At 36.5% G+C, this 16,137-nt stretch overlaps 2 protein-coding genes across 3 annotated transcripts in view; one reads left to right on the forward strand and one right to left on the reverse strand.

Moving 5' to 3' along the window:
* Window positions 1-16,137, reverse strand: part of anapc16 (anaphase promoting complex subunit 16) — a 28,969-nt gene that overhangs the window by 1,479 nt on the left and 11,353 nt on the right. The window contains exon 1 of one of the 2 annotated variants that reach the window (XM_004080421.3): window positions 291-461. The exons of the other annotated variant lie outside the window; for it this stretch is intronic. The gene's annotated coding sequence lies outside the window, so the exon portion shown is untranslated. Of the gene's footprint in view, window positions 1-290; window positions 462-16,137 lie in introns of those variants that run through there. 2 annotated transcript variants of the gene reach the window in all.
* On the forward strand, window positions 594-5,189 carry ascc1 (activating signal cointegrator 1 complex subunit 1). The gene is made up of 9 exons (XM_004080420.3): window positions 594-729; window positions 833-935; window positions 1,043-1,140; window positions 1,227-1,405; window positions 1,472-1,605; window positions 1,766-1,885; window positions 1,974-2,098; window positions 3,014-3,087; window positions 4,825-5,189. Exons 1-9 carry the CDS (start codon window positions 606-608, stop codon window positions 4,939-4,941), a joined length of 1,074 nt encoding a protein of 357 aa, XP_004080468.1. The 5' UTR covers window positions 594-605; the 3' UTR covers window positions 4,942-5,189.

The raw sequence follows: 16,137 nt of genomic DNA on the forward strand, positions 1-16,137 counted from the left end.
GGTCATATTTTCAGCACAAAATACATTGCAAGTGCGGTTAAAGAGAATACAGTTTACAAATTTAAATACGTAGCATGTCTTGTCAAAATATATGTGCAAAAAAGGTCTTGTCAATAAAGTTTGTTGAGTTTTATTGATGTAAATTGACTGAACGCATCCTCTCTGATAAAACAAAATATGACTAGCTAAAGGCTAACATGCTAAATTTAGTGTAAATAATATTCACTCGGAATTACGATTGTTATAAACAAATTCGCACTAAATTAAACATTTATAAAAGTAGTTCTTACCGTCTAAATCCCAAATAACTCTCACAAGATGTTTTGTTTGAAGGTACTAGTTTACGACGAAAAACTGTTCTTTACAACAGAAAGGGGGAAAATGCACTAGCGTAAAGTTCACAGTAGCTGGAACAGATTGTGAATCTCAACTGTCAGCTGACCGTCGTTCCAGATGTGTTAGAAATCTAGTAAGAAAGTCCGTAAATTGCTCATAACTGTCGTAACCTGGTCGTAAAGCAATAGAAATGATACCACAGCGTTCACTGCCGTAAAAATAATCTTTAGTTATCCGCTTGCATAAAACTTTAGCACTTGCTAACCGAAATGTCCGTCATGGATGTTTTACGCCCAGCTCTTATTAATATAAATGGAAGAATATATCGTAGAAATACAGTAAAAGAAGAGCATTATGAGGAAGAAGAAGATTTCTCTTTCATTGAAACGCCAGGTATGCTTAGCTCTGTCAACAACAGACGTGATAAAAATCAGCTCTGTCAACAGACGTGATATATCAAAAATGAGCTAATATATATTTTAATAAACCTTTTCAGAGCGGGAGGAACTTCTTGATGATGAAACATGTGACAGCTATAACATTGAACAAACAGAGAAAGGATACCGCTGTGTTTTTGATGTCCCTAGTGCTCTTTATAAGTGAGTCAGTTACAAAATGCAGATGTACAGTAAATGTTTTTATTAATATTTTGGTAAACGACTCTTCAATGCACTTTTATTGCCTTTATCGTTTTTTTCCTTAATAGATACATCATTGGGAAAAAAGGAGAAACCCGCAGACGTCTGGAGTTTGACACTAAAACGTCCATAAGCATCCCTAAACAAGGAGTGGAAGGACAGATCGGTGAGGATTTAAATGAAAAAGTGTCTGTCTACTCTGATGTTTAAGGACCGCAGACATGACCTTACATAACCCTGATCTCCCTACAGTGATCACAGGGTCCCAAAAATCTGCAGTGTCATCAGCAGTTACTCGAGTCGAGCTTCTTGTGGAAAGTTTCCGGAAGAAACAACCTTTTACTCACTTTCTTTCGTTCCCTCTGAATGATCCTAAAATTCAAGAGGGATTTCTCAGATTTAAAGATGAGGTGCTGCTGCAGTGCTCTCAGGTATGTTTATAGACATGCACACATCCACCGTTTGGACATTATAACACATTACTTTCTGATTTACAGGATTATGGAGTTGAGGAAAGCATTTTTCAAAACCCTGCAAAGCTTCATCTAACTATTGGCACCCTGACTTTGCTAAATGACATGGAAGTGCAGAAAGCATGCGCATACCTGCAAGAGTGTGGAAGTTTTATCAGGTATGGGTCAAAATTTTGTTGTCTGGTGATGTGTGATGAGATTGTTTTAAATTGTGTACCTTGCATGCCGTGATTCCCATTCCCGGCTAATTTTCAGGAAATATCTGGGAAATGTATTTTTCTTCAAAAGTTAAGGGTGTGTGTTGTTTCTTTTCTTTAGGGACATCGCAGAAGGAAAGCCTCTGTTGCTGGAAGTGACTGGTATAGAGTATATGAATGATGATCCAGCCATGGTGGACGTTTTGTATGCCAAAGTCAATGTGAAAGGTGGATCTGACAGGTAAAGAGATCTGAGAACAGAGTGCAAATTTCTAGGCCGGGGATTTTAAATATTATTGTTTTTATTTATTTACTTTTTCTCCCTGTAGGTTGCAAACGATCGCAGACCGGCTTGTGGAGCATTTCGCCTCTTCGGGGCTGATGGTGCGAGAGTGGGACAGAGTGAAGCTGCACGGCACTGTGATGAACACCCTGTTTAGAAAAGACTCCGCAGGTCAGCCAATCAAGTCACCTCACTTGACAGTGTGAACAGTGCAGCTGCATATAGGAGACCTGCTGTTACCACGGTGTCAGCTGCTTGGCCTACTTTTGCTCACAAATAAGTTCTTATTACCTTTTGACTTGGATTAGCACTGCAGTGACCATAAAACTAAAAGGGAAACAATGTAAACAACTGGTTTTGGCAGAGTGGAATCAGGGAGGCGGCCTTCTGCTTGGCCTCAGTGTTGTTGACACGAACAAGTACAAGTTGTGTGTTTTCTAAATACCCTGACAATGGCTTTATTCATTTTGGTAATGGCTGCCGTCCAGCTGCATTGCTCAAATTGTCATCGGTTTGACCAGCAACACAGTACAAGTGTGGTTGTGGTCACTGTTGAAAAAAGTCTCACTCCGATCATATTTTGGGTTAGCTCCTGATTGCATTTGATTTGGCGGTGAGAATTATGGCGCAGATCAACCCCACCCCATCTTTCCGTCACCCATAACTGAGCTATTTGTTTACGCTCTCTCTCTCCTGCTAGCTTAAGGCCCCTCACAGCCCACAACATATAGTGGAGGCATCCAAATGGAGCGAAGCGGGGCGTTTTGGCCCGTTTTTTATTATCTGTGTAACAAATCTGCTCTTTTTCAAACAGGATTTGAATAAAGAAATACTCAGAAATGTATATTTATGCTTAATTTTCTTTATATTTGTCCTACATCTTCAGAAAAATGCAACAAGAACATGTTAAAAACACTATTTTCATCAAAGTCTTGTTTTTCATGCACCTGTTTCAGTAGATCAGTTAATGTGCTAATTAACCTTGACTCATAGTACTTTTGTCTTTGAACTGAAGCTGCTTTATTGGCTCGTAAAGATATCACCTTTTTTGTGCCACAATGTTCAGTATTTCTGTTGTTTTTCCAGTCAAAGGAACGGGAGGAGCAGGAAGACTGACCACGACTGAAAGAGAGGCTTTCGATGCGAGAAACATACTAAAGGTTAGAGGAAGCTCAATTTTAATACCAGGAATTTACATTTTTCTCATCGCATCCAAAAATGTGCCTAAAAAAAATGACATTTGGGACATAAAGTTTTATTGTAAGGATACAATTAGGAGATAATCTAGATTTATATGACTTTATGTTTGTGCAGTCAAGGACAGAATGTTCCAAGGAACTTCTAAAACACTCACCAGTTAGTTTATTATTCAATAAAACTTTACAAGGCCCCACTTTCATGCAACAGCAATAAAAAATGTTGAGTCTTTTTGGGAAAAATATATTTGAAAATTGTAGGAGCATGATTCTTTTCAAGACCTGCTGAAGTCCAAAGATCACATAAACTTAATGCTTTTCTAAAACTCTCATAAGGAAGTAATATTACAACAATAAGACACGTCTTGACTTGAAATGAAAGGCTGTACTGCCACGGTGCACAATTGTATCTATCAACTGTATACTTCAATACTATGTTATATAAAGTTGAGTATTTTGTTAAAAATTCTAGTCAAAAGTGCAGGTTTTTTAAAACTTTACGGTGAAAGAAGAAAGAATAATACAGTGTTTGCATAGAAGGCAATTCTGCTTTTGTTCTTTTGTGTCCCAAACGGCTATTGTGACTGAATTTTCTTTTTTTAAAGTTATCTTCTTGAAGGTCTATTCTCATAAAAGAAATACTGCTGCAAACAGAAGTGGGCCTGTGAATTCTTGAGGGATCTTTTCAAAATAAGAGAGCAACATTCTAAAACGCTTTTAAGAGTAAAAGGTGAAGATGGAACCATCATGCTTTAGAGTTGTCTGAGTTTTACACTGCTGTGGTACAGGAAATTATTTGTTTGTATGTTAGGAAATATTGCAAAGAAATGTGTAGTTTAGTTTTGCTGGGAATTTCTAACAGACACAAGACTAAATTGATCTTAAACCTTTTAAAATACACAAAATCCTCCTCAGATTATTTAACAATCTGGGTAAATGATCAAGCTTTGATTCCAACATGCAAAATATTATTGAGGTGGAGGAATTTGCTGTAAATTTACTGATCAAAGTGGGATTTTGGGCTGACTGACTGCAATGTTTTTTTGTTTTTATTTCATTTAACAAATCTGTTAAATCTTTCATTCAAAGTTTTGCAAAGGATTATTATTATTTAATGTCACTTTTTGTTTGATCGTCTCTACATATACAAGTACATGCACAGTAACACATTTATATTGATTTCATTTAACTGTATTTGACACTTTTTTGTTGTTGCAAACTTTGACCATCTTTCCGATTCACATCATAAACTCTGTTTCCAAATCAGTTCTAAAATCACTGTTAAATGTTAAAATCCTTACGATCTGCCTGTGAGCCACAGCACCTTATTGATGAGGACGTAATCATGAATTTGCTTGTTTTAGTGTTTTGTTGTACTCAGCTGTTCTGGTTATTTATGAATCGTCTTTTACCTAATTAATGCTGACATTTTAATTCTTTAATAAAAAAAAACATGGTAGTAATTTTAGAAATTGTTATACTAGTTTAAAAATATGCCAGTATTGACAGCTATAAAAGGAAAAATAGTGAAATTACCGTAGATGTTTTGACTGTTTTATTGTTGCTTCTACATTTTGATAGTAAACATAGAAAAAAGTCTGCCTATTTTTACCCGGTTTTATGATATCTGTGAGAAAGTTTTATAGAATCAAGCAGACCTCCTGACCCTTTAAATGATCTTTTTTCTGTTTTTCTCCCCAGAAATATGGTGCTTATAGTTTTGGACAGTTTGAGCTGAACACCGTCCAACTGTCGCAGAGATATTCAACAGACTGCACGGGATACTACACAGCTGCAGGGAGCATCAGCTTCTCTTGAAGCGCAGTCTGACTGAACATATTTAAGAGAAAAAGATGCCTTTGTGGAAAGGACCCAGCTGGAAATCATTTTTCGAGGAATCCGCTGTTGAATCTCTGGAAAGTTTGTCCTGTAGATGGCAGTAAAGAGTTTGGTTTCTTCTCATGGAAATGACTTTTCTTCTATAAAGGTTTCAATCACATTTGTTCCCTTTGAGAGTTTGATGCAAAGAACTTTTGATTTTTAACAATAAAAATTCACTGGAAAAACCGTCTGAACTTTTGATTGAAGATGCTTTGAGCCTTGAGGGCTTTTTTGTTTGCTAACGTAGTCTTCAGGGAGTTGACTCGCTTGAAGTTGTGCGACTAAAACTGAGTTAAAGCAAATATCAAAAAGCGCACGCAGAAAATAAATTCAAAAGAAAAGCAAATAAAAAGATGGAAAATGCATTGAAGGCCTTCATGCTGTCAAACTCATAAATACTGTTGTCTTTTTTTGGAGGGAAAAAGGAATTTTATTAGGGTTTTCTCTTATTTTTACTTCAAACTTACCTTTCGATGTGTTTTTTAAATTAACTTTATATTGAATGACAATGGAAATGTGTGCCCTACTATAAACAATATTTATTTTTTGTCAAATACTACACTCTTTTTAAAGCAAGGAGATAAACTTTTAAAGGAAAACGACTTTCTCTCAGTAATTATTAACTGTAAATGCACAAAAACCCAACAAATTGTTTAAAAAAATGAATTTTTGAAGAAACCTGGTCTGGAAGTCAGAACTGATTGAAGGATCCATCTCCCACCTCGTCATGGAAGAAGTCAGTGCTGAAGAGTGTGTTTAATAATTTAGTCCTCCCTGCACCACCTCACCTGACAGATTTAGCAGCAGAAAAAGCTGTCGGCCTTTAACCTTTTTAAACATTTGTTAAGCAGCATTTTACAACAAAGCTGAAACACGGCGAGGTCACACAAATTTAATGACGTTCTTGCATCACCAGATCCTGAAAACCTTTATTTTACATTTCTGTCTGGTGAACGGTTTAACACGTCACTGACACTTTTGATCCCCGTCTTTTATTCCCAGTGCTCCTAAAATATAAACAGCAATGCGGCGGATGTAAAGACAGAGCCCAGATGTTGACGCTTTGTTGTTGGACTTTATCTCCCCGTCACTGGGGAAGCTTTTGCAGAAGGTGGATCCTGCAGCCTAAAGGTTACACAGATAAGAAGTGATTTTCTGGGCTGTGCTGCTGACCATCGTAGAAGTGATGTGATTTGCGCTCATTTTTAATTTACCAGGTATCATTAATCCTGAAAAACTGGTTTTGTTTTACATGCATCAATATTTAGCAGAGTTTTTTAGTATGCAGACCAACAGCTCAAGCTAACAGATGCTTTATGTCATAACATCCCTAAATGCAGAAGCCCTCCTTAGTACTGATAACAGCTGGAAGATCACACATCCTCATCAGAAACACAAGACCGCTGCTATCAGGAAATGGTTTCATGATTGATTGTTATGCTGCATTACAGATGCATTTTCATTTGATATAAAAAGCCCATTTAGCCTTTTTTCAAGTCATTTTTACTTATAAAGCAGGGCTTTATCCCTGTACTCTTGAGATAAAAGGCAAAGAAAATACAAATCATCCTTTGGATTGTTAAAGTTCAGAGTTTTAACTCAGATGAGTATGAAGTCATTGTGATTTGGGTGGCATTCAGTAGGCATCCAAACAGAGTGGTCTGTCTTTACACCAAAACAAAAATGTTAAATTGCAGGTAAATGAGTTTAAACAGTTTTCAAACTTTGTAGAATAGTTTTTTTTCCATATATAAGTCAAGAGCAACTGTATAAAAAATTGCAATTAAGAAGAGGCGGGAGAGACTGAAGAGCAAAATGCACAAACATCAGATTGCACGTCTAAAAAAACAGCGATACAGTATGTCCTAAGGACTGACTGACATAAGCTGTTCTATTTCCACTGAGAAATAAAGATGAAAACCAAAAAAATGAAATTTCAAACTTTTATTGTGAAGTGCTGAGTCAAGCAGGATTTCTGTGTAACATGTCCAAATGCACAAACTTTGCTTTACACTTGTCATCTTGTCAGTTTGAAAAAAAACCTAAAAAAAGTCACACAATTCCCATTTTCAATAGTTTGCAGCAGAAACCCTTTACAAGTTATTTAAAACAGACCTATTACCTACTTAACTAAACAATAGATTTCAAATGTTTTTATTCTTGTTTTTTTTCAAATTGAACCATGAAAATGAAGAAGATGTTGTTTATCAGAATGTATTCCCCTGTTTGTTAATAAATAGTTCAATGTGCAACACTTTTAATTCCTTCCACTAAGCTGCTATAGCTCCTTAAATTGCTTCATTTAAGTTGGTAATTAATTGAAATTGATTGTTTGAGTCGAACACTTGACTGCATTTTCCCGTGGACCAAAACTTCCATTCATCCATCTTCCAAACCCACTTCATCTCTTTCAGGGTTTCTGGAGCCCATCCTATACTGTCAAGCAAAAGTGAGGTACATTGAATCGTAGGACCAAAACCTGAAAAGGTTTATATTCTTTTTTCAATAAATTGGTGCTATTGTTTTTGTCTCAAGACAAATTTGTGTTTAGATTTACCTTGTGAGGGGGTATAATAATGAAAAGAGTAAGTATTTAGGTTTAAAAGAACAAGTAATTCTTTGACTCTTTTCCTGCAAACAACAAAATTATGAAATGCTTTCTGAAAGGGTTTTGCATATTTGGCCTTGGTTAGCAAGAAAGGAAGTGGCTACAAATCCTGTTCATTTTTTAGTCTGGTTAGTTGCCATGTTTTTAAGGTTAACTCTTTCAACAAAGCTCCCTGTTTCACCAAACCAGTTGTCTCTTCAGTTATTTATTTTCGGCCTTTCTGAACCTGAAATCTACATGTTATTAGGTCATATTAAAGCCTTGAAATGTACATTAATCCCGTTATTTCCAGTGTTAACCTCCTCATCTCTTAACAGAAAATATTTGGTCTTGTTTGTGTGGATTTGCTTGCGCTCTGTCTTTTCCTTCGTGATGCATCTCTCCTCTAATTAGTCATCTCTGTGCTTCCTGCAGTGTGAAACTCCAAACTAGACTCCTGAGGATTGAAAGTAAATTTGCACAACTTTTCAAGCAGTTTGAAAATAAAACAAATCTCTGCTTACCATGGATGTGAATTCTGATTTCTTAATTCAACGACAGCAGAGGAGCTTAAATCGTTTTTTTTTATCTGCATGGGGTTTTTGTCTTGCATCACTGTCCACACAAAAGTGACCTAAACTTTACATTGAAATAATGTGCAACATTAAAAACACCTGTTTTCTTCCTATTTTTGCTTGATATTATTCCAATGTCTGCGCTTTTAGATGCAGGTTTTTGTCCTAAAACTATTTCAGTCAAGTACTTCTCTCTTTTTCGTAGGTTTGTTGCTTTTTTGCAAACTTTTGTGGACCACAGTGACAAAAACAATCATTCAGGGATAGCAAAAAAAAAGCCCTTGAATAGATAAACCAGCATGGTTTTTACACATAAGAGGGCAAAACAAGGTTTTATGATTTATCACCTGCAGCTGCACCACAGAGACACTTTATTCTCATCTAAAAGGAATGGAAAAGTGTGAGTAACTCAGCTTCAAATGTATAGTATATCCAATAAATTGATTTTCAAAAAGCTATTATTTTTGGCATTGGTTGTAATGGTGTGCATTGTCCTTGTAAAGACAGTGGATGTTTGAATATTCATGAGATATGTGTAAAAATATATCAGGACTTATTTATCATAAAAATAGGTTTTATCAGCCACAAGCCAAACAAATATAATTGAACCTCCTCTTTTGTACCATAATGTACATTTTAAAATTGGAAACAGATAAACAGATACTGTTATATAATTAGCAGAGTTTATAAAAGCCCCTTAGCTTACACAATCAGTAAATGAAGCTTGAATTTATGCCAATCTTTCAGAAAAAAGTATTGTTTTACACTTACTTGTGACATTCTCTCTTATGGGTCACATTGTCAGAGTAATAACTGTTTTGAAACGTTTCAAAATTAAAGCTTTTTAGTGGAAAATAATCTTTGATGTCTGCTCTTTTAATGTGGTGAACATGATTGATTTGCATGCTGAATGTATTAAATAACATGCATAAAATCTATTTGAAACCCTAATTACTTTTAAAGGTCACCTCAAATCATGAAAAAAAAGGGAGGGGGGGGCTCAACACACCTATGAAATATGTAAGACAATATGTAATATGTAAGACAAAAAAAGTGTTTAATTTGTTTCAATTTTCTTTCTCAAAAGGGTTCTTTCAGCACGTTGTTTGTGTGTGTGTGTGTGTGTGTGTGTGTGTGGTGGGGGTGGGGGGGGCATAAAAAGCAGCAGTTGTTGAGGATTCACCCAGGCGCTTGTCCCCGCTCTGATCTGTCACATGTAGTTTTAAAATCAGCCTTGATTAGCAACAAAGGGAGAGGATTTAAAATGTCTTGTGTTTGTTTTCAGCACAAAGACAGGTGATCCCTTCAGGAGCTTTTTAAATATTCAGCGTGCTGAGTGAGGAGGCTTCCTGCATCTGCCCTCACCTGCAGAAGCAAACACACAGACGTGTTTGGACAGCAAGATGAGACTGGAAACTCAAAGTTTACCTCGTTTGATTCATCTTTGCTTGTTTACATGTTTTACTATTATGTGTGATTGTAAAATTCCCTCCACACATGAAAAAAAATATTATTTGTAGATTTTCAAAATTTGATAGGAATTTATGTTTGGGGAAATCACAGTGTGGCCATGATTGATGTGTAGATGAACAGATTCAACCCAATGAGTGTCTTCATTTCCTGGGGCAAATCTTTGAAAAATATTTGCGAGTTGAATATGTGTCAGATGTCAGAACTCTGTCTCCCCCTCTGGTCACCAGTGGGAACCATCTCCAGAGTTCTAAACACACTACATCTCCCAGCAACCCCAGCACACACTTCCTGGATGCCACACACATGACTCTCATTTCACCCCATCAGTCACAGCATTCCTAAACACTGTACTGAGCCTCACTCTGTGCGAAGTATGGTTTGTGCCACTCTGTTTTCATTACCGAGTGTTGAGTTGGATCTGATGTTCTGCTTTCCTGACCCTGTTTCTGACTTAGTTTGCCCTGACTCTTGCCTGGATCCTGACTACCCCAGTCTCTTCTCTGATGCTCCCATGCTTGTTATTGACCCTTGCTGCTGGATGAAAGCTCCAAAATAGATCAGAAAATGTGTCTTCTTCATACTTCTTTCATTTTAGGAGGAAAGAATAGCCAAAAAGTTAGTTGGGTGCAAAACTGAGAATGTAATGTGTGTCATCTCCCTCTACATTGGCAATTTACATTCAAAAATACATTAACAGTGGGGTAAAAAAAATGTTTTGTTTTTTAATTTTGTTTAATGGTTAAAAAAAAGGCTTTAAGCTCCTACAAACAAATTCTGTCCCTCACTGACCTGTTTCAAAGAGCTGCCGAATGACACCAGGAACAAGATTGTACACCTGAACAAGACTGGGATGAACCAATCTACGATAAGCAAATACAGTAGCTTGGTTAGAAAAAAGTCAGCCGTTGGAGCAATTATTACAATATGGAAGACATTCAAGATCACTGACAATCTTCCACCTGAGGCTCCAACCAAGATCTCAACTGGTGGACCATAAATGATCTTCAATATGGTGAGGAAACAGCCCAGAACCACATGGGGGAATTGGTCGATGACCTGATAAGAGTTGGGACCTGTCAGAACAAGTGATCTGAATTAAGGAAAAGATAAATGGGGCCACGTATGGTGGGATTTTAGACAAAAACCTCCTTCCAGCTTGACGATCATCCCAAACATATTGCCAGAACAACAAAAGAGAAGCAAATATCATTTGAAGGTTCTGGAGTGGGCTGGCCAGTCACTTGACTTCAATCCAATGGAGATTCTGTGAAAGGAGCTGAAAGTCTGTGTTCTCCAGCAAGGGGCCCAAAACATTACAGCTCTTGAGAAGATCTAGATGGAAGAATGGACCAAAATAGCAGCTACAGGGTGTGCAAACCTGGTAAGGACAAACAGGAAACATTTCCCCCTAAGACATTGCCAGTTATATTACAAATTATGGTGAACTTTTATTATTTACGAAATGCCTACTTTTTTTTGCCTCATTATGCAAAATAATCATACAGTAAAATTTCTTGGATTCTGTTTTTCTTTTTTTTTACATTCTCTCTCAATTGAAGTTTATAAAGAATCGATAAACTTTAAAGTGAAAATACTTGCAAAATTAGTAAATACTTTTCTAGATAGGATATTAAGGAGAACTTTTACAAATGTCATTCTTCAATTGAAATTAAATATTTAGGTTTACATTTAGAATTTAAACCAGCATCCTAACCACTTTTATTTTATGTTTTGTCTAATAAAAATGAAAAAGTGTGCTTAATAAAGTATCAAATAAAATAATAACCCAATAACTGGCTGAACTTTTACATTCAGCCAGTTACAGCCAGTTTACATCCTCCTCTTTTTGTGCATCTGCCTGCAGTGCAGCACAGTAGCTTCCCTGTTGGCCAAGCAGCAGCAAAGAGCTGTCACACCACTCTCCACTAACTTTACACTCATAATTGTGGTTTGACCCAGTTTGAATCCCTATGAATCAAATCTGTACACATTTACGGTCAATTCTTCTTTCAGCTGCATTTCACAAGAGAAACCATATTAAATGTCTCCCAGTATGGTTTGTTTACTGCTGCACTTTCAGATGTACTACAGATGGGGTTTTGCATCTAGAAATATGCTTACAGGCTTTGCAGAGTGTCATTCATGGACTCTTCACAGTGTTCTAATCCAAATAGGATTTTATTGCAAAGAAAAAGGAGGGGGGCTTGTCTTTGATATCTGCGCATTCACAATTTCTTTTGATAGTTATTTTGATCGGAACATGAAGTATTTTTAATTTAAAATAGACAAAACACTTTTTTTTTCTTTTTTCTACTCTTAAATTTAATCAAAATTATTTGTCTTTGTTTGAAAGAAAGTAAATTATCTTTATTTGTAATGTGTATTTAAATAAAAATGGTTTCATCAGTAATGGCCTTCAAAGTTCCAGTTCTACCTATTGATTAACTTAAAGATCACTATTGAACAAACCTTTATGAAAGGATTTCTTTGTCAGTTTGTTTAAATGAGGAAAAAGGCCAATATTTTCATGTTTATATAGTTAAGATGAGCCTTCACATGTTCAACATTGTCTAAAATTCACATAATTCTTCCCCCGCCACCACTCCTGTCTTGTAAACTGATTATACACGCTGAGCGACTGATGTGTTTTATCAATATGTGTGAAAGAGGAGGCAGAGGATCAGACGCGAGGTAATCGCTTTACTTTAAAGCCACTCTTCCACAGCTTTGAGCTGATCCATCAGGGATAAGAAGTGCTATTAAAAAATAAAAGCGGCTGTGTATTTGTATGCACAGAATAACAAACTTTTCTCTGTCGGCCAAGTCTGTGATAATTAATTTTATGGCGTGCGCGCAGGAGAACAAAGGCTTGCCTTACAGGAACTGTGTTCAAAGAGGCCTATAATGGTTGATCAATAAAAGCATTGCATGTTTCAGACTACTGATAAAAATATGTTAAGGAAACAAAACCATTGCTTTGTTGAAGACAGGATTGAGAATTTCTTTTCTAAAGTTTTTAAGACAGAACAGGAAAACTAAAGTTAATTAAAGCTGTGAGCGGCGTTGTATGGCAGGCGCTACTCATGACAAATTCATGAAAATAATACGTTTTACAAAATGATGGTTATCTCCATAGTAACTATTTTATTTTTTGGTCACCTGTGGGTGATGAACACATCGGTGCAATTTTAAAAAATATCTGCCAAATTAAACCTTTGAATTTCCTTAGCAACAGAGGTTTTCTATTAACCACGTCCACATTCCCAATACGTTCATATTGTATGTCATCGTTCTGTTTAGCTTGAACCAACGACTAATTTATTAATATCCTGGAAAAAATGTGCAAGCTACAAGTAGAAAGCAACTTTTGCGAGTTTGCCATGCTAAAGCCGTTTAAAACCTACAAACTTTAAAACCATTTTTTTTTTCAAACTGGGTTCCAAATGCTGCTTGAGAAGTCATGAGGCAATACATCAAAAGCCCCTAGAGAGATTTAAAATTTGTAGCTGGTACTAAAGGTAATATTTTTTGGATTATCCAAAATGGCGTCCTCTTCCTGAGGTCAAAGGTCAACAAAACTTTGATTATGATTTGGTTGTAGACTTAGGCTGTGGGCATATACATATACATATGTATTTAAAATTTTGAAAAGATCGTTCAAGAAAAGGTGTTTTTATTTTTTTTCTTCTCATATGATGCAAAAATTGCAAAAATGTAAAAACTGCCAAATTTCACACGTTGCCACAAAATGGCCAACAAGCCGTAGGTCCTTTGGCCATCCCATAAAAGGTTCAAAACCTCCTTTGAATATTCCCGAGACATTTGTTTTGATTTTTCAATAGAACTTTTTTTTTTAAAAGCCTGACAATGATTGGAACATTTTTAGTGTTGACGTCACAAAAAGCTCCAGTGTGGCCGTGGCTCTGCCTAGAAACAAATCTACCCATTTTTGAGAGACTGGACATTTTGTCCGGCATGGTGAGCTACTTTTTTTTTGCTCCATTAAGTTTAAAAAAAGAAAACCCTTATGTTTTAAAGGCGTTACTGTCAGGCAGCATTCTGTTTCTGCTTCATCTACACCTCAGCAGGATATTTTTCCTTTTTTTCTCTGCTTCTCTAATATTCGTACAGAGTGTTGTTTTGTCCCAAGTTGTTCCCAGTGTTTTGGAACTTTTACGGAATGATCAATTACTTTAAATATAAACTACTTTGTAATTATATGCCGTCTAAATGCACAGTTTTTTTTATGGTGAAAAATAAAAATCTGATATTCTGCCTGCAGTCGGATACAGAACGATTCAAAATCACAGCCATTGCTCTGCAGTTCATTCGTGAACGTGGCTTCATTGTTATTCCCCACCACGAAGGCTGAGCAGCAAAATGATCACAGCTGCTGACGGAGCTGTCTCATCCAGCATTTATAATCCTGAGTGTTTAGTATTAATTTTTAAAAAAAGGCAAAGCTTTCACAGAGTGCTGCTGCAGTCATAAGGTAGTTCCAAAAATTTTAGAGTTATTGGTAAAGTAATAAACCAATAATATACAGAAGCAGAACAATTCACAAGCTTTAGTCCTTATGATTGATTTTGAAGGCATGCAACAACTTCAGATTTCTAGTTTTAGTTCTAAAGGCAATGTCACACAGCCATTCCGTACATTTTGCGCATAAATTGGTCATACATGAATATACATGTGAAAATTGAGACACGTTGTTGCCTTTGAGTGAAATTTTTACAGATGCATCTTCATCACTTTATCACTTTAAAACCATGGAAGATGAATAAACCACGCAAAGAACATGTAAATCAACGTAGAACGTGAACCGTGCGTGATTATTGCCCTTTTTATGTGCAATTCATTAGTGATTTGTGTGACAGTTGCATAATTTGAACGTGATATGATCACCGATATGAGACTTAACCATTGGTGGTACATGTCTGTGAAACTACATGGAACAGTAGTGGAAAGTCTCAATTATGCAGATGCATCTCGCAAGAGTCACGCACAATGAACTGTTTGAATCCCAACCAACCAAAAATTTAGAACAGCTCAAAACCGAATTCACCTACAGACCTGTCAGTCAAAACCCTCGACGGAGATCCCCGCACATCGACAAACGCAAGAAAAATTTAAGAGTCATGTATGCCACCTATCACAAAGGATGAAAATTTCATATGCGAAAAAGCTGCAAAATGTATGTAGCAGCTGTGTGAAACGGTCTTAATATTTTATATTTTAACCTCTTCAATGTGAGCCGACGCCGTATTTTTTTTTTCCACCTTGTCCTTGCCCCTTCTTTCTGCAGCTCTCAGGAAAAACCTACAACTGCTACATCGAGGGTTTCTGATGTTGGTGTCAGGGTAAGTTTGGCCAACAAAGCAGCCTCATGAAATGTGATCCTGGCCCAGACTGCTCAGGCCGGTCGGTATCGACAACCTTCTACTTAAATGAATCTGAGCAGGCTGTAGGATGAGGTTTGTCTTTAATGGGGATGAAGGGTACGGTGTAGCTAGGATAACACACGTACGGACATAAAATGATGTGCTGCTGCAGAAAAAGAATTGGCTATAAATTCAGCGAATAAAAGTCAGCTCATCATGAATTTTTAATGTGTTCATTCATATTATGCATCCTTATATCTTATTTTTTATGCAATAAATGTTCAGAGAAATGAAACATTGTTCTCTATTGTCATCAAAGACTTGAAATTCACCAGGCTTTTGTCCTGCTGGTGGAAAAAGTGGAGGAGAAAAGTTACACTTTCCAAAATCTCACCTGTTCTCATGCTTGTGTGACTCCACCACTACATAAACTATTGGCTTTCAGGAAATGATGGAATTACAAGAAATAACAGCTTGAAAGAAGCATATTTATTTCCAGTGGTCTTTTAGTTATAACTATGCCATTTTAGGGCAAGATAAGAAAAACTGTTGTTTTCTAGGACATCTGCAGAGCGGCAGTAGTTCATACAAAATTCACCTCTGAGCTATGGACCGCTGGTACGGATTTAGTCCACCCTCACTTCCCGACATCCATCTCGTAGCTATCCAACCAGAAAGTTTTGAGCCAGATGTTAGCTCAGACCAGAAAAACAAAGGTGCACATGGATCTAGTCTTTAAGTGGATGCATCAATATGGTGCAGAGCTTGTGGCCTGCCGTAGTAGCTTTTTCAAACAACACTTTGCTCCTGATTCACCATGATTTAAATAAAGAAATACTCAGAAACACAATTTTAAGTTGTTTTTTTTTTTAATATATGTCATCCATCATCAGAAAAATGCCCCAAGAGCATGTTAAAAACACCAAAAACATAATTTCTGTAATCCTTTTCAAATACTACATGTAAATGAGAGAAATTTAAGATAAATGCGGCAAAAAAGTTACCAAAGGACCAACAGCTAAGCCAAGTTGAGGATTGGGTTTTCTACTCTATTGTATCTTTTATACCCACTATTTCCCTTTTGGGCTCACAGAGTTGCTGGAGCCTGACCTGGCTA

Source organism: Oryzias latipes, chromosome 19, assembly GCF_053564925.1.
Source record: "Oryzias latipes strain Hd-rR chromosome 19, Olatipes_Hd-rR_3.1".
Lineage (NCBI taxonomy): Eukaryota > Metazoa > Chordata > Actinopteri > Beloniformes > Adrianichthyidae > Oryzias > Oryzias latipes.

Bases quoted from the DNA above. Each gene is read 5' to 3' on its own strand.
- ascc1 (XM_004080420.3), top strand. From the start codon at position 606: ATGTCCGTCATGGATGTTTTACGCCCAGCTCTTATTAATATAAATGGA. The intron at 1,606-1,765 runs GTATGGGTCAAA...TCTTTTCTTTAG, and splicing joins GAGTGTGGAAGTTTTATCAG to GGACATCGCAGAAGGAAAGC. The intron at 2,099-3,013 runs GTCAGCCAATCA...TTGTTTTTCCAG, and splicing joins GTTTAGAAAAGACTCCGCAG to TCAAAGGAACGGGAGGAGCA.